This window comes from Pelecanus crispus, chromosome 1, assembly GCF_030463565.1.
Source record: "Pelecanus crispus isolate bPelCri1 chromosome 1, bPelCri1.pri, whole genome shotgun sequence".
In the NCBI taxonomy this organism is placed as follows: domain Eukaryota; kingdom Metazoa; phylum Chordata; class Aves; order Pelecaniformes; family Pelecanidae; genus Pelecanus; species Pelecanus crispus.
The window spans coordinates 170,622,642-170,649,022 of NC_134643.1; the positions used below are offsets into that span (position 1 = coordinate 170,622,642).

Sequence of the window (26,381 nt, forward strand, 5' to 3'; positions counted from 1 at the left end):
GTAATTTGATTCCCATGCCAAATAAACAAATTTCCCTTGCTAATTGCAGATAATATGGTCTCGGATGTGCTGAACATTTCCTTCTGGCATCAGTGGTTTCCACCTTCACAATTCCTGGTCCCTGCATACAAAAGGAGGCGTGGAAGGAGGATACGTTTGAACCTTCAGTATTAAATACTACAGAATTTCTCTTAATTTTTAAAGGATCTTTTCTGATTCATGCTTCAGGTCATATGATGTAAGTTTTCAGGCAAAACTAATTCATTTTAGTGAGAAGCACTGCTCAGGAATTGATGTAATTCCATATTTACGGAGGCAAAAGTTTGACTCCATATACACAAGAAGAGTTTACTGCCCATGGTAAAAATGTGTGCCTTGAAATAAATGCGTTTCACAGACATAAGCAGCAGCAAATATCATTATGTTAATGGAAAAGCAGTAGATACTTTAAGAAATCCTGCTACCATACAGAATTCACAAATTGGAGATTGCCTTCATGGTAGCATACAAAAAAGAACGAACGTAACCTCTAGATGTGCAAATGAACTAGGGCAAGTGATATCTCTGTAAATCTCTTTGAAGTGGTTTCCAGCAGCAGTTTAACACACAGTGATCGGTACACCTACAAGCCACAGTCCAGGAAGCTGAACACCTTCACTATCACAACAGAAAGTTAAAACTATTCTAATGCAGGTATGAATCACTGCACTTCCACGAGTACTAAAAAATTTTATTTCTTAAGTATTACACTACTGCTACAAGACAACTTTTTCTTCATAGAGCTTGATGCTTTTGAAGGCTATTTATCCTCATCATTTATTTAAAAATAGAGTGTCCGTGTTCTTCAGTATGTACATTTTTACAATTTACAAGCTAAGTAGTTTCTCCTGGACGGCTGCCTTTACAAATCTCTTGCCATGTGAAAACTTACATATTCCATCCTCCAACATTCCAATTCAGCCAAAGAATAAAAATAAATCTGCAAAATTAAGGTGGTCTATTAAGTTATCTATTTATTAGCTACTCTAGTATTTATGTTATGCATGCCAAAGAAAATGCTTAGTGTCAGAGCCAGCCTTAAACAAAGTTGCTTGCCTCCAAGCAACATTAATGAGCATCTTAAAATAATTCTTATTATAAGTATTAAAAATACAGTTCACCAGTGCTCTACAACCTCAGAATCCATGTAACTCTACACAGCCTCCCTCTCCTCCATCTCCTACTGCACGCCCCATGCTTCCCCAAGCTAGATTTCAATCCTTTGACCCCACTGACTCCAACCTACCAGTCCATACCAGCTCTCCAAACTGAGGCCCCTGCACTGCTGACCGTCCCTACCTTCCTGCAGCATTCCCACATTCCCAGTCCCAGACACCATGATCCCACCCCCAAAATACTGAAGACTCCTCTCCTCATCCCACTTTTTCCTCACAAAATAATGGCATGCCCTGCAATAGTCCAAAGTGCAGCCCAGGATAAAACAAAGCAGATGTAGAAACTGCTACATCACATAAGAGCATTATAATACATATGTATACACATCCCATGAGAGCAGATTAGCTGCTCTGGGCACAGGCTCCTCTGCAGAGGGCAATTGCTGCAGTGCAGCTAAAACCCAGTAAAAAGTGGGGACAGAGCAGCAGCGGGAATGGGCCAAGTCACAGGACCCGAAGCAACCACTTCAGATGCTTGCGCTTAAGGCTGGCCACACCTAGGTTTGTAAACAGGCAAAGCTGGCACCTGAACTATGTGAAAGTTTGTTTTTCTGCAACCTATAGCTGCAGCTCTTACAACACTTGTTTAAAAGTTAAATCTTTTTTATCAGGATAGTGGTGATGGCTTCAGCAAACTTTGGTTCTGGAAAGAGACAGCTGGTTATTCAAGGGAATGGGCCAAGAGAACAATTAGTGGTGCATGACTCGAATCAAGAAATGTAAGGATTAAAGCTATGTTAATACTACCTGTTCCAGGGGTAAATTATGTCGTGTGTATATAAAACACATACAACTTCAGGTGCAATAACTCTAATGCAAAATACATCTAAGTTGACATTGTTTAAGGAAATAAAACACTGCAAGTTTCTATTAAACCTTTTAAATCCTCTTGCTTATGATTAGATACATTTGCTGTCATACTGAATACTAGTTTAAATATTAGCTACAGCAAATGAGAATTTTAAAATAACATGCTGTTAAAACAGCAAGCAGTAAACTGGACTAATATACCACCCACCTACAAACAAAATAAAGGAATGATAAATAAGCCTGCAGCAATATTTACTCATCATACCAGAAAGGTCTATCCATAGGTATGACATGCAGTTCTCTCTCTCCCATTTTATTTTTTTTATTCTCAAAGAGTTTCTCACACAAAGAATATCACAGTACGAGACAAGCCAAGGTATCATCAGTAGTATGCCAGCAGCAATACACCTGACAAACATGAAGAGAAAAAATGTTTATACCGATAACAATATTCACAGTATTCCATTACAACAGCCGTTTTTCCTTTTTGGTTACTGAATATTATCATCAGCTTGTAACAAAACCCAACTCACTACTGTCAAAAAATGGCAGGCAGCTACCTAGTCATGTAACAGACACTGTAAAAGAGAGGAACCGCGTTATTAAGTTGTTCGGACACATTTCAATGCCATACCAATTTCAGACTTACTGTATTCTTTATTCCCCTATATATGTTCTTTAGGTTCTTTTCTGAAAAGGAAAGGATTTATTTATGTTTGCTTACTGAAAAACAGATTCTCTATTTAATTTTTTTAATTATTTGTACATAAGATTTCTCTACTAACCTTCAAACAAATGAGCAGAGAGCTCCGAAAGAAAGAATTAGTCATATAACCTGATCTATTAGTGTTTGTCTATTGGTCTCACATTGATAAACCAAGCAATTTTACAATTCTTTGCAGTACTTGTTTTTTCTTAAAACTGCAATTCTGCTGTTCCAGGAAAGTCTTTTATCTTCATAAAGAAGTTTCTAGCCAGCATGATTTATGAAGAAAGAGTGCAGGGGGGACGGAGGTCACTTGTGATACTACAAATTTAAGACAGAGAGATTTTTTTAACACAGATGCGTGAATTTTGAGGTGTCTGGTACATCATTATTAACACTGCTGCTCAAACTTAGATTTGGTAACTAATATACCCATTAATTTAAGTACAGCTGAATTGGGACTCTACAATGGAAATGGCCTATTAAGAGAGTATTTTTGTCCCATAAGATGGCTTCAAGAAATAGAAGCTGAACAGTTAGGCGCAAATTCATCATTTCATCAATTCATCTAATCAGACTAACATCTGGATCAAATTATGAACTCCTATGTTGCTGATACCTCTAGGGCTATTAGAAATTTTACTATGTGATGATACGTGTTAAATTCATGTCCGACCTTGCCCAAAACCTGTCTTTGCAAGAAACATGCTCAACACCTACTTAAGAGACTGATACAGAAGCTAACTCGGAACAGCCCTGAACTTGGCTTTCCCTCAAAGCTGCATCAGTTTTATGGGGACAAAAACATGAAACAAATTATTTCATTTCTAGATATCCAGAAGACAACCCACTGCTCCTATATTATTCTAAAAAAGGTCTCTCCACTCTTCCTGCAACATGCTCCTTCAGTTTGCCATTAGTGCTGAGATCCCTCATGATAGCTTTGACTTCCGAACCCTTTTATTCTACCAGACACTGGAAGCAATCATTCTCAACATGCTCCTCTCGCTTCCAATTTCACAAAGCATCCTGAGAACCCCAATCCACTCATCTCATGCACCTCTCTTTCATAAGTATTTAATATAATTATATATTTATATAAACCCCCAAATATTTATTTTCTAGCACAATTCTCAGTAATTTTCATATTTCTTGATTTCATACTTTTTTAAGATGCCTAATTATCCTTATTTTATTCTTAACCTCAGAATATTTTAAGTATGATTATAAAAGCCCAATAAATCTGTCAGAATAAGAAACACAGCAGTAGTCTGAACTAGAATTAAACAACAAAGAGGAGGATAAATTAATCTAGATTAATTTTACTAAGCATTGTCTACATTAGGACTTTCTTGTGTTCTTCTTCATGAGCTGAAAACATGATTACAAAGAAAAGAGAACTATGCAGTGCCACCCAGAAGACTCATGCACTGTGCTACGCTTCTCACAACTTGCTTCTCTGCAGTGATGGAGTGTCCAATATACACATTTTCCAGAGATGAACTTAAACAAAAAAGTTAGCATATCAATAGGAAATAAATTTTCAAGGCCGCAAACAGAATTAATGAATTAATAAAGCATAGAAAGTCTTAAAAGCAGAAAAACATTGAAGGTTTGACTGTTAATTTGCAGGTGGAGCATAACGAATACACTCAAGTCTGGTTTTCGGGGCTAGTTTAGCTATTTCAGTACAGTTGAAGTGAAAAGCACTAAGAATCAAAGGAAAATTTAAAAAATTAAAATTAGACACTTTTGTATTAATGTCATCAACAAGAATTTAAATTTTCTAGCTGTTCTCCGGGAGCACATATGCAGAGATCGATCACGGTCTTTATTGACTACAGTTTTGAACTAGGTCTATGATCTTAATACTAGTCTGAAATATCAAGTATATCTTTTTTAGAGCATCACAGAAGTGTTTCCATGGTATTCAGAGTATTACAAAAAACTATTCTGACTTTCTCTATGACATATGCTATTGGTTTATTAAATGAAGAAGCAAGGTTTGTAAGTGGTTGGAGTAAGTGTGATCCAAATGGAGCATGGACAATGCGTTTTCTTTTCTTTTCTGACATCTGTAAACATCCTCTGGGTTTTTTTTTCTGTCTGTGGGGTTTTTTTCTGTGTGTGTATGTGCGGGTGTGGGGGGAATCAGCCATATGAGATCAGCAGTTAGCTAAATTGCTTCAGCTATTGCTGAAGAGCCAGAGTTAAATTTTTGGCTTGCTGCCACTTAGGGATAAGGATGGCAGCAGCCACAAGGCAAGAAAGACAACACAACAAAAACCCAACTAATGAAGCAACCCTTCAAAGTATGCAGAGTGCTCACTTGAAGCTGATAATTCATAACTTGTGATGTTCCCGCTGCTTTTTTTTTTCTGCTTTGAGTTGCGTGCATAGGGGCAGTGCACAGTAATCAGAGCACACCAGCAGAGAAAAGGGGCTCCTGAATTTTAACCTCATCAGCACCACAGTGGTGGGATCTCATGAGAATTTCATTTGTGATTTCTTCAGGAAGTACAAATTGTGTTCCGTAATTATTGGTCTGGGCCCTGCCTGGCCCTGGGCACATCTTAGCTGTGGGATGCAGCAGCTCTCCCCAGATACGGAGTCCTCGCATGCGTGCTGGCCGTGTTTCAGCTCCATGCCGAGCTCCAGGTATTTGACGGCCCCCTCCAGCACAGGGGTAGGAAGATTTCCCCACACAGCCTACAAGGGAGCTGGGCAGACACCAGCCAGTGGATGAACAGAACTACAGGGTGCTGCCACGCAATTTTGATACAGCCTCTCTATTTCTCCGTCTCTCCTTGTGTAATTTCAGGACTAGTACACACTTTGGTTCAGTTGTTACTGTAGCGAAGATTAATTCACTGATGTTAAAAAGGGGAAAGTGCTATACTAGTTTAGCTTCTAGCATTGATTAAAGTCAGTGACATTAAATACACACAGAGATATCATGCTTCTTCCCTGAACTCCTTCCCTGAAAATGTAAAATGTTAAATGGTACCGTATATCCTCCTGATGGGCTTTAGGCTCTATATTTCCTGATCAGAACTAATTTTTGTTCTTTTTGACCTTCGAGAACACATTTACCACAGCAAGGTCATTACATTTAACTCAATTCTATTCCTAGTGTAGAATAAAAAGAGAAAAAAAAGAATGCCATGTTCTCTTGTTGCTATCCTCAGTTGTAACATACACCAATTTTACTAGCAACATACAAGCATTCACATTTTACAGGACTGAATGAGATTAGTTACTAAACTTTTAGAGGCTTTTTCCTTTTAATTAAAAGGTACAGATTTCTTGAAACCACAATTTTTCTCAAATTTTACCTGAAAGAGAACAAGTAAAGCACAATTTAGGCATGTGGGACATGTTCTAATTTAAGTTAATGCTTTTTATGTTTATTTAAAACTAATTTAATTTATTCTTTTTCACGCAGCCTATTTATTAACTTAAATATGCAATAATCCATTCACTACCCTTGGCAAAGCAGCCACTTCAGAAAAAAAAAAATTCACCATGAGGATGGTCAAACACTAGAACAGGTTGCCCTGAGAGGTTACAGAGTCTCCGTCCTTGGAGACTGTACACAGTCCTGAGCAACCTGTTGTAGCCGATCCTGCTTTGAGCAGTGGGCTCCCCTGAAGGATCTCCAGAGGTGCCTTCCCCCCTCAGCTGTTCTGTCATCTGTGACAACAGCGGTTGTTAATACCAGGAAGATGCACCAAAACCGCAGAACTGCCTGAGAGTCATTTGCCCAAAACGCATCATGCTGAAGAAGATGATGACCATTAGCTGTATCAAACATTAAATGGGGAATTACAAGGTTTTTGAAATGGAGTGACCTGAGCAAGACGCACAAATATTTGTGAGAGCAAGGAGAGATGGTGGAGAGAAAGCAGCAGCTGTCACAGGGGGGCTGTCCCTGCAGGCAGTGTCCGCGGGGCACCCCAACCCCTGCCCAGGCCGGGCAGCGCAGCCTCCCCAGGGGGCTCCGGGAGCAGCCTGCACCCAGCAGTGGGCTGGCAGAGCAGGGACAGCACACAGGGACCCCACCTGGGGGTGCAGCAATCCCCCTCACCTTGGGGTGCATCACTGGGGCGCTGGGAGCAGCAGGGGTGCACACAAAGCTGAGGCAACCATGTCTCCCGCAGGAGGGGTGTGCACCCAGGGATGCTGCACAGCTGGTGTGGGGGTTGCATATAACCATGGTAGGGACAGGGGACTAGAAAGTTTTGGAATTAGTTAAAGAAAGGTGCTTAGAAATTTACAGGTGTTTATTAACATTTTGTGTCTAGCACTGTGTTTATGTCTTGTATTACTGATATTGATCCTGAATGTATAACTAACTGGTTGTCAGGTGTCTTTAACAAACCAGTAAACCACTTTTCATCCCGATTTGTCTTAGACTATTTGTACGGAGCAGTTTTCCCTGTAAGTACCACACACAGTGCTTTGGCTTTTATGACCATGGGTCCCTCTTTAAAGAAGGCTTGTTAGTGAAAGATGGGATCTGTTTGACAAAGTGGAGTAAAAGCAACTTTGTCAAGAGGCTGGCCAACCTGGCAAGGAGGGCTTTGAAATAGGCACGTCAGGAAGATGCTGGTAACAGTTTGAAAGTAAGCTTGGGAAGGGAGGTCAGCGGTGGTAAGTGCACGTGACCCAGAGATTGGTGCGAGAGCATGCTCTGTAAGGATAAAGCAGGTTGAAAGGGGGCCCACCTCCAGTGCAGGTACACAAATGCACACAGCCCACGTGAAGCTACATCAAATGTAATGGTATCTGGCCCATTAAGTTGCCTGGTTATGGACTATTCAGTATAAAAGAAAGGGCAAGCAACAAGAAAAATGACAAATTAAACAGAGACACACAAACACTAAAAAGCAGGTGATAACAGGGATGGGTAACAAAGACCAGAACTTGTCAGCTACTGACTGATGGGCTACAAAGGAACTCGGAGCCTGTAAGAGAGGGTCAGCCTGAACATTGTAGCTGATGAGGAAGGGGAAACAAGACTCACCTGAGTACTGTTGGATACTTGGGACTGTGGGCAACTTACTATGTGGTAACATAAGGGGCTTGTGGGACTGTACAAAATTTCTTATGGGATGTTTAGGGTAAGAGCCAAAGGTGGGGAGAAGGTGGGATGAGAGGAGAAAGCAGCATGCAAAAATAGAGGGGAAAGGGGGATAAAAGGGGTTGGTCACGTGTACTACACTTGCTTCACGGAGCACTGCATCTAAGCACCATGGTCTAGCCTATATTCTTAATAAGCTTTTTTCTCATAAGTAACTTTTATGTGTAATTTCACTCTCTGCCCTATTCATGAGCGCTGTAAGATCTGTATACCAGCAACTGGAGAGACCAGGGACTATGCGCATGCTTAGGTGTGAGAGGTCTAAATGCCAGAAACAGCAAATACCTCAATGTGTTTGTATTTCCCTGTGTGTTTATGTGTAATTTACTAGCAAATTTCAAAATGGAATAGCCATTGAGTAGGAGGAGTCCTACCTCTGCAAAGACTCGGTGTGTGAGCCAGTGGTGGGTAAGGAGGCCCAGAATCCGGGTATGGGTACTGGAGAGACAGAGAGCCCATGCCAATATTCATCTGCAGCTGTGGAGGAGCTTGTGAGACAAATGTGCGAGTGCATACATCTGTTCACTAGCAAACATCAAGCTGGACTAACGATGGAGAGGAGAGCAGGAGGAGATTGGTATAGCAGTTCAGGGGAATCAGTCATGGATATTAGACTGGGAGGCTGCAATGCTGACATTCAAGGGATCTATGAATGTGCACGTGCTTGTGATTTGGAGAGGGAGGGCGTGTTTTCATTAGTGAACTCTCACAGTGTGCCCAGCAGGGCTTCAGCAACCATGAGGAATTTCCAGAAGCATCTGCTGGATTTGACAGTTTCTATAACATCCTTCACACTGGGAAACAAACAGGCAAAGCTAGAGCTCTGCACATGCCCAAAAGAACCAAACACAGTTAGAATAACCGGGACATGATGGAACAGCTTGAGTGACCACAGCAATGGACAGATACAGGCTTGTCAGCAAAGATGAGCAGGGAAGAAGGGAAGTTGCTCTTCATGCAGAGGAGCAGGTTGAAGGTTGATGGCATGTGGTGACCCAGGACAAAAGAAGAGTCCAGTGAGGATGACATAGTGGTATGAACTTGATACAGGGCAAGGTCAGGATAAGGTAATGGACTGAGTCTTCTTTAAAGCAAGATCCTGGTTCTCATGAGAGACTTTAAACCTCACAACAATTTCTGGAAGTAGAACATGGAGAGATGCAAGCAAACCTGGAGATTTCTGGAGGTAACTGGGGACAAGTTCTTATCACAGGAGCTAGGTGGGTCACCTAGGTATGGCACTCTTCTGGATTGATACTAACAGAGAAGGACCACCTAGTCATGGGGAAGGTAATAGCAGCCTTGGCTGTAGTGCCCATGAAACAGTGCAGATCACAATCCCAAGGGGTGCGAGGAAGGAGAGTAGCAGAGTACGGATCCTGGACTTCAGGCGAGCAGACCTGCTTATTCAGCGAACTGGCAAATGGGATCCCCTGGGATCCAGCACTGAAGGGTGAGGTTGCTCAGAAGAGTTGGCAGGTCTTTAAGGACCATCCTTTGTCCAAGCAGACAGTCCATCCTGACACTCCAGTGGGTAGACTTATCAAGGGACAGGCTTGGGTAAACAGGGAACTCATTACTCAGCTTCACTGCAAAAAGAATGTAAGTGAGAGGTGGAGACATGGGCAGATTATAAGGGACAATATAGAAACATTGCCCAGGTGTGAAGGAATGGTGCCAGGAAAGCCAGACTCGACTGAAGTTGAAAATGGCAAGATGTATCAAAGGCAAGAGCTTTTACCACTATGTGAACAACCGAAGAATAAACCAGGAACAGTGGGACGGCTACTGAAAGGGGTGGGTGATTTAGTGCCCATGGATGCAGATAAGGCTGAGGTGCTCACTCCCTTCCTTGCCTCAGCATTCACCAACAAGCCCAGGCCTCTGAGCCTAGAGACAAGGGTTGAGTAGGATAGGAACCAGCAGCTGTGGAAGAGGATTGAGTGGGGGATCTCTTGTGAAATCTCAGCCTATACAAGCGCATGGGACCAGGTGAGAGGTATCCAAAGGTGTTGACAGAGCTGTTTGAAGTCATTGCGAGGCCACTCCCTATTATTTTTAAAAGGCTGTTGACCCAGTGCAAGTCCCCAGTGAGTGAGGATAGAGTAAATGTTGCACCTATCTTCAAAAGAGCAAGAATGTAACTGAGGGAATTGCAGGCCAGTTGGTCTTACTTTGTTACCTGTATAGCAGGTCTGATAATTCAGTCTTAGACTTCTGCATGTCCAGAATTATTTCTAGGTTTGAAAACAAGGTTTAGAAAACTTAGCTTCCACAACATGACATAATCTTTACAATTCACACTACTCCAGACAACACTGGATGAGTACTAAACTCTTCAATAAACTTATTACACAGTCTAGATACCAAATAATTTAAGAAACAAAAATTACTCTGAAAAGGCTAAAAAAGGAAACCTCCCACCTAGATGTATTTTGCTTCTCTTACATCACTACAGTCTTACAGTTTTCTGATAAATGACTTATTAGAAAGACATTATACAAATTTGTGCATTACAGAAGTCTCCCCAATACAACTGCTCAATCTTCAAACTTCAACACAGCTTGTATATGGGCACAAATGCCAGCAGGAGACTTACAACTATTCCCAATGAAAAATATAGCTGTACTGAGTTTGGAGAGGGTTTGGTTTTGTTTTACAAAGTATTTAAAAACCATAAAAAACCCACCTCACTAGCATGTATATAAGATGACCTATCTTACCCTCCAAATCTTAGCAGATAGTAACTGCATATAAATGTCCTCTTTCTGCTTGGAACTGAAGATTTAAGAGAGAACACTTGGCGAAGTGTTATTATCAAGTTGGCTCAAACACAAATAACATTGTGTTGCATATATCATCATTTTAGTCAATGGCATTGTTGTATAATAAACCATAATTTCACAATCAGAAGTGTGCAGCTAAGCTGTCATACCAAGCAAAAATTAGAACTTGTGAATACTATTCCTCATTCTCCTGCTGACTTGATATTTGTCTCTTTCACAAGTAAACAGCAGCTTTATTTCTTAGAAGCAATGATCTCCTTTTTCCTACGAGGTTCAGAAAAGCAGATCTTGCACAAAACCTTTGTGTCATTTTTCCAATGTGTACAACCTTTCAAGTACTACATTTTAGTTATTAACAAATAATATACACAGCATCTGCTCACATGCAGTTCCATATGTATACACGCACAAACACGCATAATACTTATTTAGTATTAAAATTAAATAACCTAAAGATTAGCTCTATTACCCAAACTGTGCTTAATATTTTAAACAAATGTTAGGCACTACTTAGCTTTCAAACCTTCTGCACTTAGCTTCTTGTAAAGCAGGAGCTAATATGAAATTTTATCTAGGCTTATTATGGGTTTTAGAATAGCTTCAAGAAGACATTTAGACTTTTAGCAAAACTCTAAAATAGTAATAAATATTTGTTTATGGTGTCAGCTGACTCTTCAATATTCTTTTATTGCCTTGATTTTATGGTAAAATTTTTTTTAAGCAGCATCTTTTTAACATGGATATCACTCCCAACCCTAAGGGAACTTTGTTTTATACTTTAAGACTGCTAATCACGTACATATAAAGTACATTTTATTGACCCACTTCTGTTCCAGCTCATTAAACACAGCTGTTTTCAATGGTCAGGAAGAAGTAACCAAATACAACATGCAAAAGAACCCAACTGACTAAAAATGGAGCGGTTGCTCAAAACGCACAGGGTGGCTTTGTGATTGTTTCTTTATAGAGCTACAGAACAATCAACAGCTTTCAGATAATGTTTCAGAAGAGGTTATGTAAACCAGCAGGTGAAACAGGTCGTTCCATTTCAGTACAACCAATGTTAAAAAGCCACACACTTATTTTCTGTGTTTTCACATCTAAAAACTTCCTATCTTCCACAAGAATTGTTTTGTCAATAACCAATTATTTTGAAATACAGTGAGAAAACATCTTCTGCTCCAATAAGGAATATTGGCTCTTTTCAGTACCATGTTCTGAAGGCTCTACACTGCAATCTATTTTTAGACAAGATCACAAGACAGCAAGAAGTGAAATAACTTTGCCTGTAATAAATATATATTAACATAAACAGTTATAGTATAGGAAAGGTTTTACAACTGCAAACAATCTAGCTGGGTGCAGAAAAGACAGTTCAGCAACAATAAAATGTAATTATTCTGAGGTATAGATTTACCTATTTCCAGCAGATCTGGAACTGATTTCAAACTTTCATTCATGGTCACCGCTGTACAAATCCATATTTTCAGTACTTTGAGATAAATAAGTGCTGACAGCATAAGGACGTTAATTGCCAGGAAGAGAAAATACCCGATGTGTAGTAAATTTCTGCCTGTCTACTTAGACAAATACTTCCATGAGATCAAATCCAGAGTCTGAAAAATCCCCAAACAGACCTAGGATTATCATGATAAACAGTCTTTTGAAAGCCAGCGCTGAAATACCGTAGGGTCTGGAAGCTGTTGTTCAAACCAGTGGTTTATTGCAAAATGGATTTGCAACCTGTATCAGACATGAGTCCTTCTCATGCTTGCCCTTTAATATCTGTTAACTCATTTTTGTTACAAGTGCCACTCCAGACTTAGCATTAATCGCCACCGTTATGATTGCTGTAAAGTACTTCAGCATTGCTAAATAAAACAGGCAGGGATCAGCCTCAAGCACCTGGCCCTGACGGTCCACACTGTTGAACTATCACCTCACCTCTTTCTGTGGCTCTGTTCAGATGGCGCCAGGATTTCCCTCAATGCAGTGCCCAGCTGCACTTCTAGAGGTAGTGCATTCTACATACTGCTTTCAGAGGACACCGTAGGCAACGCTGTAGTACAGGTTTGGCTCCTTCATAACACCCTCTCAGATCATCCTCTTACGAGCAGGCATCCTAGCAAGATATAGGCATCCTTCCATATACCCGCGCTACAGCTCACGGCACAGAACATGCATTCGCGTTACACTACACTCGCTGCCTGCGAAAAGCCTTCCTTTTTTGAGGCTGCTTGAATTGCGGTGGAAGGGAACCCTAAAAATCCACAGTGCCCTGGCATTACAAGAGCATCATACTGGATCTAGAGAAGACTCAAGGGCAAACCCCATCTAGTGAGGGCAGTCAGTCCCTTCTACAGGATACCAGTCTTAAGCAACACAGACATCAGCCAATCTATTCCACTTGGCACAAGAACCAGGAGTTGGTCCCCTGTCCTCTATTTAGCAGTATGGACACCGCCTTTCAGATCATGCCAGCCAGATCAAGTCCTAAGGCTACTGAGCACTGCTGACTTCCTAGAGAAGTTGAAATATGGGAGATAGAAATGGATAAGCTGCTACATAGTTAGGCCCATTTTTTTGTTGGTTTTAATCTCAAAATCTTTTAAGAATTTTTTCCACAGTGATCATTTTGTGGATCCAGAGGTGAAATGCTACTTGCATTCAGGAACCAACAGTGTACGTTCACACACACACACAAAAAATTATGTTGTAGGCAAGAGTCTTTAAAAAAAAAAGATGTGATATAATGAACATCAATAACTGAGGTGACAAAGCAACTCACTTTCCATCTCTGCCTAAATTTCCAGCAATCTGAACATCAGACAAATAGCATAACTAGAAGTGCCCCTGCCTGCACACACCAAAAAGAAAAAAAAAAATCTTGATTTGACTTCTGATAGAACCAAAATCCAAATTACCTGAATGTAAATCATACTAGAAACCCAAATGAAAATTCAAAGATGATCTTGGAGTTGCATCTGGATCTGGAGTTGATCTTGGATCTGGATTTTAAACTGACTTGAACAACCAACAACCAAAAAAACCTGCTGAGAACTTGGAAAAATATCTCCAGCACTTTTTTCTACTTCATCAGGAACATACAGTTCCAGCAAACATAACATTTTTCAATAAGCCATGGAATTCAGCTTTGTGACGCGAACAGAAGCCTGACGGTTTGTTTATTGATGTACCTACTGGAAGCCCTTTATCAAGAAGGCAAGGGTGACTGGTTTACTGTCCATCCTATTCTCCTGTTCTACAGATTCTGACAGAAGAAAAATCAAAGACGAAATCTTATTTGCAACCAAGAGAACAAGGAGAGTTGAGAGCTCCCATTTAATCTGTCTGAAAAATGAGCAACTGAAATCAGCTAAAAGTTCTAGCTTTACAAGCACATATGGGGTAAAAGAGTGGAATTTTTCAAGAAAATTGTTTAGGTTACAATACCAGAAACTGAGCACAGGAAATTAAAAAAAAAAAAAAAAAAAAAAAAAAAAAGAATATTTTGCAGACAACAATTATTTTTTTAAATGTTCCAAGTCATATATATATATACACAAAATTAAAATTAAAACCCCCAAACCTTTGAGGCCTTTTTATATTAAATTCATGCTTTGCATATTGTTTGATTCTCCATAAAATGAAAAAGGTCTTTTAGGATTTTTAATTATTGAGGTTTTTCTGTCCAGTCCCAACAACACCACACTTGTTGTACAGAACCAGACAGGAAAAAACAAAGTATTTTTGCAACTAGCATTTAAAATCAGTAGGAAAGTGGCAAATGTTTCAATATAGCCTGTGATGGGGCTTAGCGTAAGTCTATACTATAGTTCACAAATCACTGCTACAAAAGATCGAGCACAGTTAGTCAAGTTTCTTCATTGCTGGGGGGTAGCAATAAAAATCTTGGTTTTGTTAAAAATACTAATTAATCTTTAATATCAGTTGCCAATTTCAACAACATGATATCCTGTATTATATGAATGATAACACAAACTCAAATTTGTGGTTCCCCTATCCCTCAAGATCACCTTCATGCATATATCCAGCATTTTTGCATACGATGACAGAGGTATTTTTGCTCCTTTAAACATGCATGAACTAGATACAATCGCTGCAAAACTAAATTATATAAAATAATGCATAGGTTTTTTGAGCCAACATATATTGAAAATATAGACATATGGCAGTCCCCAGATGAAATAGCATTACAATTTTCATGATTTACTGATGTAAGGCTGCTTAGTTTTTACGGCCACTAAGAAGAGGAAAAAATAGTTATGAATGCTACATTCTTTTATTTTAATATATGCAATGAAAATAAGGCCGATACAAGCCAACTTCTTCCCTATAATTTTACTGACTGTAGAGGTAGCCTTCCATTGTACACAAATCCATACAACAACTAGCATTCCCACTCCTTTTCAGCTAGTGTTCCTTCACCATGTAAAGGCATGGTGCAGCTTAAGACACTTAAATGAAGGTGTCCTTATACAAGCTAGGTCTAAGGTACCACTAAAAATAAAGAAACGTAGGCAATACAATACAGGCAAAGGACCTATGCAGCTTGCTCTGAAGTCTACACCTAACGTTTGGTAACTGAGTAGCTCCTGGATGCCACCGGCTGCACTGACCACGCAGCGCAGTTGCCCACAGGGAGCATCCGAGATGCCAAAGCTATCCCACCAGCCACCCACTGCAGCTCCAGAGAGACACGAGTCTCCCAGAGGTATCGCATCTGCCGGCCCCACGGGGATATTCCAGAGACTCTAGGGAAACTCAAATGGTGCCAGATGCCTGCATTTAAGCAAGCAAATTAAGCCTTATCAAGGCAGCTTTGACACGTATTTTCACAAGTGGACACCTACAGAAAGTGTTTATATATATATGTGTGTGTGTATTACACACAAACACATTTCTAAGTGCCATCAGAAAAGGTTTTAAAATATTTTTCACTTCTTGCCTCAAAAGAAGGCTTAATATAGAAGATCAGTAGCAAAAGCGACAGTTCTTTCCACTTCACATCACGTTTCCAGCCTACGAATACCTTAAATCACACCTAAACCTTTAAAATACTCATTTAATCCCCATTTTCTTGTCATCTCCAATTCAGAATAGACTTTACTGTTTGCAATTATTTGTTTCGTGTGTATCTGAGATCAAAGCTACTCAGAGCGAGGACTCTGACGTTTGTACTCGGCTCGAGGGCTGGTGTTTTCCGGGCTGCCCACAGCAATGTAATTCCTTCAAAGAGTGAAAGGCTGCTGACCATGCAGCTGGATCGCACCTCCTGCTGACCACTGCTTGCACGGGCAGCAGCGGAGAAAGGAATTCTTTTATTACTCTTATAATTCAAAACTGGCTCTTGCTTCAGGAACAGGAAATACAGAAAAGTCAAAAGCAGAAAATGAGAGTGGTGTTATAAAAATATTATAAAGGAAGGGAGGAAATCAGAGAGGAGGGCAGAAGAAACATACAGAAGGTACCACAGTTCTTCCCTCAATGCAACGTCTCCCCTCCATCCCCAGTACACAAGTGAATGTATGGTATCAAAATAAATGACAATGGCAGAGAAAGTGTAATAGTTATGCTAGACTACAGAGTGAGAAGAACATAGATAAACTGATACCATATCATTCATACTGATGCTATTCACACAAATAATCAACACAAAATATTTAAATCACTGACAGGGCTTTGACTCAGATTTCACTTCCCATACATCTTCATTTGCACAGTATCTACTCAGTTTTTCCAATTAAAGTGTTTATTTTCTTTTTAGTGAAGAAAATAATAAAATCTTTAACTAAGGACAATGTAAGAAGACAACACATGTTGTCAAATGTACTAGTAACCAAAATACAGTACTTTAATTTGTAAACTGCACACTGCAATATTAACTGTGTTAAGGTTAGGATAATCTGTTATGTTTAACATTAGAGTCATAAAAAAGCTGTATTTTGAAGTGATTCCTTTAGGAATAAACATAGTATGCCTCACCTCAACTTGCAGAGTTAATAAAAACTACACAGATTATCTTAAAAAAAAAAAAAAGGAAGAGACTATTGATATTTAAAAGTGAGGGAGGGATGTTAATTCAGCTTTTGTACTATTGAGAGTAATTTTCTGTCAGGAAAGCATTGACTCACATTTGCTAGTTAACTTGTCATCTACACATGAACACACTTTACAGATATGTGTATTAAAAAAAAAAGTATTTTCCAACGCTATATCCCTGACGATGAAAATATCTGCATTTTTATTTTGTGATTAGCACTACTGAAATCAACCGATGTTCTCACAGGGCTGGAAACAACCCCCAAACCTAACAAGTCTTATTACATACATGCTTTGTCACGTCATTTGATATCCGCTCAAAAAAAAGTTTCGTTGATGTAAGTGCTAGGATGTACTGAAATTGCCACTACTTGAGACATTACTTTCCCGGGAATTTTACTCAGTTACAGCTATAGGCAGACATCCTGTAGACGGAACGTGCAGATCCACCCCTTGCAGTGGTGTAAATCATTCTCATTTCACACAAGGGTAACTCCACCGGTCCAAGACGCGGTTCGGTGGCTCTCCCCTTCCTTCAGGGTTGGCACCGGCGCCCGTGTATCCGTGCGGGCCCACGGACGGCCCAAAGCAGGGTGACCCCCCCCAGCTCAAGCTGGCTCGCTCGCTCTCCCCTCTCGACAGGGCGGTGGACGTGGGCGCAAGGGGATTTTAGGCAGGTGTCGGGGTGCTCCAGTTTTTTGCAGAGCCCGCACCCCGAGAAGAGCATTTACTCTCTTGAGCAAGGGGCCAGGCACCCCCCCGCCGGGAGAAGGGCCCCACCACTCCCCGATGCAGCCCGGAGCCAGCTCCGCCCGCACGCTCCCCGGCCGCAAGGACGCGGGCAGGGGGTGGCAGGGGGAGCACCGGCGGGACCCCCCGCCGCCGGCACCACCCGCTAATCACCGACAGCGGCACCAAATTCAAACCCGCCCTCCCCGCACCCAGGCAGGGAAGCCCCGGGCGAGGCGAGCAGCCCCCCGGCGCCCCGCCGCTCCTTGCGCCTTCTGCCCCCCGCAAGTTCTCCCTTACCTGCCCGGGGGGACTCCGGGACGCCTCTGAGGGGGCCGAGCTGCCGCAGCTGGAAAACTTTCCGGGCGCCCTCGCAGCTGGGCGGCGGCTCCGCGCCCCCGGAGGCGGCGGCCAGGAGCAGGACGCCGAGGCCGAGGCCGCCGAGGCTGAGGCTCTGCCCCGCCATGGCCCGCCGCCCAAGCGCCCCCGAGCCGCCGCCGCCGACCGCCGCCGCCGCCGCGGGGGGAGGCTGCCAGCGCCGCCCGCCGCCCCCGCCGGGACCCTCCCCCGGCCCGGCCCCCGCCCGCTGCCCACCCTCGCACAAGGAGGGGCACCCGGCGCCGGGGGTCGCGGTGCCTGCGCGCAGCCCCGTCGGGGCTCGGAGGTGGGCACGGCACGTTTGGGGGTGGGGGAGACCCCCCCCCCAGGTACGCCCGCGGCGGTGGGGGTGCGGGGTGGGGAGGGGAGACCTGCAGGGAAAAGAAGCGATGCATTGGCACGTAAGCAATAACCCCCAAAACGCATCCAAAAAAAGAGCGATTTGAAATCATTTGTAGTGCTCTTAGGAACTATTCGCGATAGGCTTACAAACCGGCAGCCAGCGCACACAGTTCAGTTTGGCTTCAAACGCCAAACTGTTGCTTTTCTGACAAAAGTGTCCAAGAACTATCTTCAAGATGTCTTCAAATATTTCAGTTTTCTTCGGCAAAAGTGACAAAGGACCCGCTTACAAAACCCTCTCGGGTCTACAAGCCAGAGTCCAACGGTATCCGTCAGAGCAGCCAAGGAAGCAGCTGGGACTCACCAGGTTATCTTTTAAATAGCTTCCTTGATGCCAGAGCTAAGAATCCTCTCCATGCACAAATTTAAAGAGCACACCTTACCCCTCATAGCTGCAAATTGTTCTTAGTCCGTTTTGAAGCCGCTGGTGGCCATTCAGCACTCTACAGCATTAGTCTACCCCAGCTTTCAACTTAAATCTTTTATCTGTAGCAGCAATTCCAACACGAGACTGTAAAAACAGTTCTAAGAGTGAATTATTCTATGCATCCATTTGAATATGGGTAACAAATTGACACATAAGTTATTAAAACTTGCACTACAGATCAACCATGCCTTTGCTGAGCAAAGCAAGAAAAGAATGGCATTACATTAATATTAACCAGTCTGAGTGACAACTTAGTTCATAAGAAGCGGAGAGGACTAGTATTTCTCTTTTTTGAATCATCTATACTCCTGGACCTGGCATCTTCCTTCTGTCAGCAAGTTCCAACATACATCATATGAAATTTTCTTTAATAGAATTTGTTCTACTGTTCTTATACTGTTGATTTATAAAGAGTCAACATAGATGACAGGTTATAATCTTCCTGATAAAGCAAACTACAGCAAAAGACATTTTAGGCCCTTCATGAGGAAAAAGAAGGGGAAAAAAGATTTGGTTTAGATGAAAAATAGAAATAATAAAAAATGCAATACCTTGTACGGAAGCTGATACTAGGCAGCAAACCCCTTGTCAGCCAGTAAAACACTCTTAAACAGAACACTTGTTTTTAAATATTGAAAAATATCGCTGGGGAAAACAACCCAAATACAGGAGCCAGAAAATGTAGGATCTTATTGAGCAGCTTGAAGATGGTAGAGGAAGTTCTGGGAAACATGAAATGCCAACCTCAACACCTACAAGGCACGCAGCACTCACAATAAACATATGAACATAAAGTATTAGGAGACAGGGAAAAATTCTTGCAGGCTAAGAAATACAAAGTATTCCTGCTTTAAAAAAAAAAATAAAAATTGTCTTGTTTACTTCACAACTGCACAGAAGTTTGCCAACAGCAACAGATGATGTTAGAAAAACTCTAGAACTCTATGGCTGTAAATTGAATTGGTGCTTCCTCCCATCTTCCACTAGCAGCAGTTCAGAGAAACCTCTATCCTCCAGTTCTACAGGCTAAGGGAAAAGGGAGCTTTTCGGTAAGAAATTGCATATACATGTTTTGACTAGCTCTTTCAAGATGAGGAAGATTCCAGGTTAGTCCAAAAGATGGGGTGGGGGGTTGGTTGTTTGGGGTTTTAGGGGGGTTGCTTTTGGTTTGTTGTTTTTTTTTTTTTTTTTTTTAAATAACTTTAGCACAGGGACTGTAAAGGAAATATTTTACTTTGGCTTAATTATGAGACTGAATTTCATTTTCTTGCAGGTTTTATGCTTCAAAGCTTCCCTGATTTTAGTGTTAAAATGTATATTTTAGCTAACAAGTTTCATGAATCAAATGTTCTGGAGAAGTTGTCTGTATATTTGCAACCATATGTGGAAGAAAGGGACTTTCTCTCATTTTAACACCAGGAAAAAAAAAAAAATATGTGAACTTGATGAGAGAACATTAACATCGGCTACAGACTTGTCTCTTCTCTTGATCAGAGCCTTGACATGTGCCCTTGGTGGCTCCTCATGGATATCTAGCTGTCAGCTCAAGATGACTAAAGAATACCATTTCCACAAATTCTCCCTTTGCCTCCTTAATTATCATGAACAATACCACTGTATTACCGGAAACTCTGGCACAATGCCAGAGGAGGTTACATCTTCAACTCACCCCTCTGAATCACATCAAGCTCAAATGAAACTTTCCATTACCTGAAAGGAGGTTGTAGTGAGGTGGGTGTTGGTCTCTTCTCCCAAGTAGATAACGACAGGACAAGAGGAAATGGGCTCAAATTGTGTCAGGGGAGGTTTAGGTTGGATATTAGGAAAAATTTCTTCATGGAAAGGGTGGTCAAGCATTGGAACAGGCTGCCCAGAGAGGTGGTGGAGTCACTGTCCCTGGAAGAGTTCAAAAAACAGGTAGACGTGGCACTTTGGGACATGGTTTAGTGGGCATGGTGGTGTTGGGTTGATGGTTGGACTGATGATCTTAGAGATCCTTTCCAATCTTAATGATTCCTGGTTTTTACTTTCATTATAAATGATCCAGCCACCAAGCCAGGAGGCGTGGGGTTGCTACTCTACCCTTAACTGGTTTAGTGGTGGACTTGGTAGTGTTAGGTTAATGGTTGGACTTGATGATCTGAAAGGTCTCTTCCAACCTAAACGATTCTACAATTCTATGATTCTTTTTGACACGCCGACCTAAGTTTCCTGCTCATCTACATAGATGTTCTCCTTTGGGCTGTCATCTTTGTAACTGCTGAAAACACTTTATTTGGCTGTGCCATCTTCCCTGTTTGTAACCCTTCAGAGAGCTACTATGAAAATAACCTTTCTGACCTGTCACTTCGACCACATCCACTTTTCTCACATTCTTTGTTGTGTCAAACACAAGTCACTCAGCTTCAGTTGCATATCCCTTTTTTGTTCCCATCTCAGGATGCAAAAGGGAGTTTCCACTTCCAGAGGACTACAGCACCTGCCTCCACCTCCAGTGTCTGAAATGATCAAATACTTTCATGCTATCTCCTATTGTCCCATATAACTGACAGTAGTTCAACCATCCATTAAGCTGCCTCATTCTTTTAAACCATTCTTCAAAGCTTTCTTTACTATGAGTATTTTATTTTTATACATATAGCAGCAATTAAGGAAGTTTTTCATTAAGAACATGGACTGTTGTGTTGACTAGTATGGTCACATCATGTCCCAGTAGCAAATTCTTCCCATCTGTTTCTGGTCTAACACATGCTCTCTGTAAGCTCTCGGTTCAGATACTATCCTGTTGCTTTTTATACAGCTTTGAATAGAGCAGGGATCCTAGCATTTAAATGGAGCATCTTGAAGTTACAGCAACAGCACAGGGAAGAAAGGGGAAAAAAAAAAAAAAACCAAACCAACCCACCAAACCACCACAAACACGAGCTTTTTCTTCAGATACGCAGAACCATTCCATAGTTACTATGGTAAGTAAAAAGTCCTCTTATTTTCGGTTGAGATAATTAAGCTAGTAAACTAGGACTAAAAGCTACGCAGCATTTGGATTCATAACACTACCACACTCTGTTATCAATGACCCCATAAACTTACAGCAAGGCCAGTAAAACTTCACACACAATTCTAAGTGTAACTCATCTAAGGGTTCCTTAACCGTGGCACTGAAAGAGTTGATACTAATATTACAAAAGTTTGACCTGTATTTGGAGATAAATTCTCAAAGAGTGTTTTTTTTAATTCTTTTAAAAACATGAATTACAAATTTTAACTGAAGATCTTTATGAAATCTTAATAAGAAAACAGCATTTTGTTTCACACTTGCAATTACAAAGAATTGTCAGCTGAGACCTCAGGTAGGGACAGATGAGAGAGAGAGAACGCTGGGGAAGCAGTTTCAGCCCAGAAGAATATCATAGCCCGCCCATCAGCATTGCCTATTCCTGCCCCCAAGTGCATAACAAATGCTACTCTGCTATTACTCTATATTCCAATCTAAACTTCAATTGCTGCTTCCCCCAGTGCATTATGGCTCTAGCATCACTTGCGTCCCAATTCCCTGCCTCTGTGTAACTCCTCGCATCACCTTCATCTTCCCAGTGAAATGAGCAAATTACTGTCTGCCAAAAAAACACTGGCAGAGCTGAGAAGTGTTACTGCTCATGCCACTATCTGCTAACCACGTCTGTTACGCTGCTCAACTGGGTTTGTTCCCGCTGGTTATCAGCAACAGCCGCCCTCCTCTAAGCTGCCCCCAGCTCGAAGCCACCCGGGGACTGACCATGGGAGAGGCCCCACCATGCAGGGGAAGGGTCCCCTCCCTGTCCCCTTCTCTCCCCGAGAGTTATATTGCTCAAAGCTCTGCAATACTGCCTTTTCCCTTAAAGGGAAAAGGTTTTAAAAATGCAGATGTTGCACCCCGCCCGTATAGAAAGAGCTTTGGTTCTTTACAGTAATTCTAAGTTCAAGCATTCACTTTGGAGTACTGTACCCAGAATGTAATTGCTCCTAAATTTTCAAAGGTTTAATTTATTTAATAATTTATACTTCAAGCATAGCTCAGCAGTGAGCCATTTACTTTGAAGAGTACTTCTTGCTGATAGGTACGCTGTTTCCTTGGAGACTTCCTCAGATAGTCTAGTGTGAACATTCTTAATCTCTTGTTGTCTTTTCATTAATATCACTTGTCTTCCTTTCAGGATAGTTAACTCAGGCCTGTACAATTAAGACATTATCAGAAGGAACACCTAAGAGGGAATGCCCAGTAGAGGAGACTGCAGCAAAGAAAAGCAGCAACTTCTACAAAATACTAGCATGTAACACAGAAGAAGGATCTGTTGTATAACTGGAAGAAGTACAGTTCTGCAAACTGATCCTAGTATGAAAGAAATCTACATTTGATATCAGTTTCAGTTTAGCACCATCAGTATTAAAAAAAGCCAGACTTGTGCGGATGTTTAAATACTCTTCTTTGAAGCATCAGCAAAAGGTCAACACAATTTTGGTCATCTCTAAACACAGAATACGCAGGGGAGCACCTCTTCTTTTCCCTACATGCCACAAAGGGGCAGTTGTTCACATTTTATAAACTCAAATTCAAGTTTCATCATGCCTAGAGATGTGAATTGATTTCCCTTAGTCCACATCTGATGTTCACAATATTTTTACTTACACAGAACAATGATGCCCCAGGAGAACCTGCAATCATAAACTGTTTGTTCAACAAGAGGACCAGGCACCACCTTAATAAGTTAGCAGATAAGTCAATACGCACAAGTATAGACACTCCTACTGTAAATGGAATCACTCACAATTTCTGTTACTATTCTTCATGTACCTGCAACTTGGGAAGCATTTACTCTAACTTTGTAGTTGATACTCAGCATCTCAGTTTTTGTTGGTGGGTAAAACACATTAAAAACTATTCCTAAGAGGTATAAACCACATGACTTGCACCTGAACAGAATTTACTTGATGCTTCAGCTTCTGCAACTGCACTAACGAAATGTTTATAGTGTACCAAGTTTTAGCTGTCTTTTTTCCCCAAGCAGGTGGGGGGACACAGAAACATCCAAAAAGATGCAGTCCAACAAAACAAAAAAAAGAAGTCTTTATTGTTTCACTAAGATCTGAACAACTGTAAATCTCAGAAATGTCTGAGTTTTGCCTTGCAATTATATGCGTAAATCTTACCTATACAACCTCCATGGAAAGTAACAAGCTGGAGTCACATTTATTCTACTTAGAACAACAGTAAAAAAAGTGGAAAAAAAAATATGCCTCTCAGGACATTCCACTAAGACAATAAAACCCAAGTTATAGCATCCTTCAGAATTCCAGACCCTACCTTACAGTAGTGTGCCACTTCTACTAGTCATATACAGTCTTACAAACTGATATTCAAACATAAAAGGTGTCTATGTTCTTTCCTCCTTTGTGCCCCTGCAACCCTTAACATACAGCTACCCTGAACAGCAAAGTTTGAAGACACTGTGTTTGCCCATAATGTTATCTCAGTCCTCACAGAAAAACTTTACCCACAGAGGTACAACCCTTGCTGGTGTTTTTCCCTTCAGCTCTGGTGTTTTCCAAGTGGTTTATTGTCCATAGAACAGAACTGAAAATGATCCTGCCACAGCTCCCAAATTTAATTCTGCACTGAGTTTTGCCCTTAGGGATCAACTTTTTATTTCTTCCCAACTTCTCTCCACAGAGTCCTAGTTCACAATTCATGCAATATAATCCAGGCAGTTATAGGTGCGTGCTTCACTGGCACTAAATCCAGAAGTTAATAATTTAAAAATCAGGGCAAACCTAGGCACTCCTGAAAGTCAGTAAGGACTTAAGTTTCCACCAGTAATGACTCCCAGGCACTTATTTTCAGATCATTAGTAGCTACATGCTGCCAGTGTTGAGCAGGTGACCTACCTCACCGTTAGGTCCCACCTGAACTAAGTGAAAGAATGCCTACCAAATCTTGAGGTCAGACCAAAAGGCAGTAATCTGGTCACATCTTATGTAAATAAGTATCAAAGAAAATGAATGCAGACACCCTCATTTTCTTTAATACCATTCACACATTCAAGATGCAAGTGACTGGCTGCCTGTCTGCTTGACACAGACCCAAACTTTCCACACCTCTCCCAGGTAAACATGTGAGATATTAATGCATTTTTAAAGTGATAGGGCTATGCAATAAAGCCTCTGAGGTTATCCCAACATGCACTGTAATAGTTGTAGCAACTGCTCTGGGGGAGAGCAGAACCTCAGTTTACCAAGTTGGGGTACTGGAAGGAAGGAGTACTGGGCTCCAATCTTTTTCTACAGATAATCAAGTATTTCATCTTTAAGTGCTAGCCCTGATCTCTTTCTGCATTATAAATCACAGAACCACAGAATCCTTTAGGTTGAAAAAGACCTTTTGAGATCGTCAAGTCCAACTGTAAACCTAACACTGCCAAGTCCACCACTAAACCATGTCCTAAGCACCACATCTACGTGTCTTTTCAGTATTTCCAGCGATGGGGACTCAACCACCCCCCTGGGCAGCCTGTTCCAATGCTTGATAACCCTTTTGGTGAAGAAATTTTTCCTAACATCAAATTTAAACCTCCTCTGGCACAACTTGAGGCAAAATACAGCCACAACTTTCTATTGAAAGGCTGTTGAACCTCCCTAAGTACATCACATGCTGTTTTTATAGATCACACTGCATTTAGCAAGATGCAATTGCCATCAGTACACAAAACCTTTATGAACTTGGGAATGAAATTCACAACACAAGAAGTAAATTTCCAACCTTACATTTCATTAAAAAAAAAAATAAAATCACACTGTGTAATGTTATGCAGATGTTAATGCCTATCTGCCCTTAATAACTTGTTAATGGGTATTTCTCTGGTGTTATAGGTATAAGATATCATAAATGACTCGGTTACAGAAAAAGCTTCAAATGGAAATTAGATTACTTCGGATACCAAAGCCAACCACCACACAACAAGGTTTCATGAATTCTGCTGCCCTGAACTACTTGTGAAGCTGTACTTCAAGTTTACATCCCACTTTGTTTCCACACACTAGTTTCATTTATCTGTTTAATACAGTTAGCCCCAAGTCCTCATTTAAAAAAAAAAAAAAGTGCTTAAGGAGTTACTTAGACACCACCAATTTTCATACCACATCTTACTGCTCCCAAAGAAACTACATTTGCTCTAACATAGGAACAAAAGCTTTTACCAACTGGAAGCAAACTACTCTCTGTTAATGAGCTGAATAGTCTTAGCTCAAGGCATATACTGGATGAGGATCTCCAAATTGTGCTTTTTTTCCTGTCTCACCAATAGCATTAACACACATTTCATGGAAACTATATATTACATGCAAGTGACTTAGAAGTCCACTGTAGGAACAAGAATTAAGACATTGCAGCATGTAAATACTTTGAGAGGTTAGCCTGCTGTTATCTACTGACTGTTCCAGAGCATTGTAAGGAAAATACAAGCATGTAAGTTCAATGTTAGTACTTAGTACTACATTGTTTCAGTAGAATTTATGAAAACTTAACACCTTAAAATAACAGAAGTATTAGGAATAACTAGGCAAAAAAATGAACAAAGAACGTATTTGGAAAGTGTTTTATAGGCTTAGAGGAAAAGCTAAGGCAGTTCTCTGGTAAATACTGTACCTCTAACTACATTCCAGCCTTATCTTCAAGTGCAACTCTTACAAC

General features: G+C 41.1%; 1 protein-coding gene across 1 annotated transcript in view; it reads right to left on the reverse strand.

Moving 5' to 3' along the window:
• The window catches only part of GPC5 (glypican 5), a 778,126-nt gene extending 760,209 nt beyond the window's left edge, over positions 1-17,917 (reverse strand). Inside the window, exon 1 of the mRNA XM_075726418.1 lies at positions 17,752-17,917. Within this exon, the coding sequence (XP_075582533.1) occupies positions 17,752-17,917 (166 nt within the window). The remainder of the gene's footprint in view (positions 1-17,751) is intronic.
• Between the last annotated feature and the right edge of the window lie 8,464 nt (positions 17,918-26,381).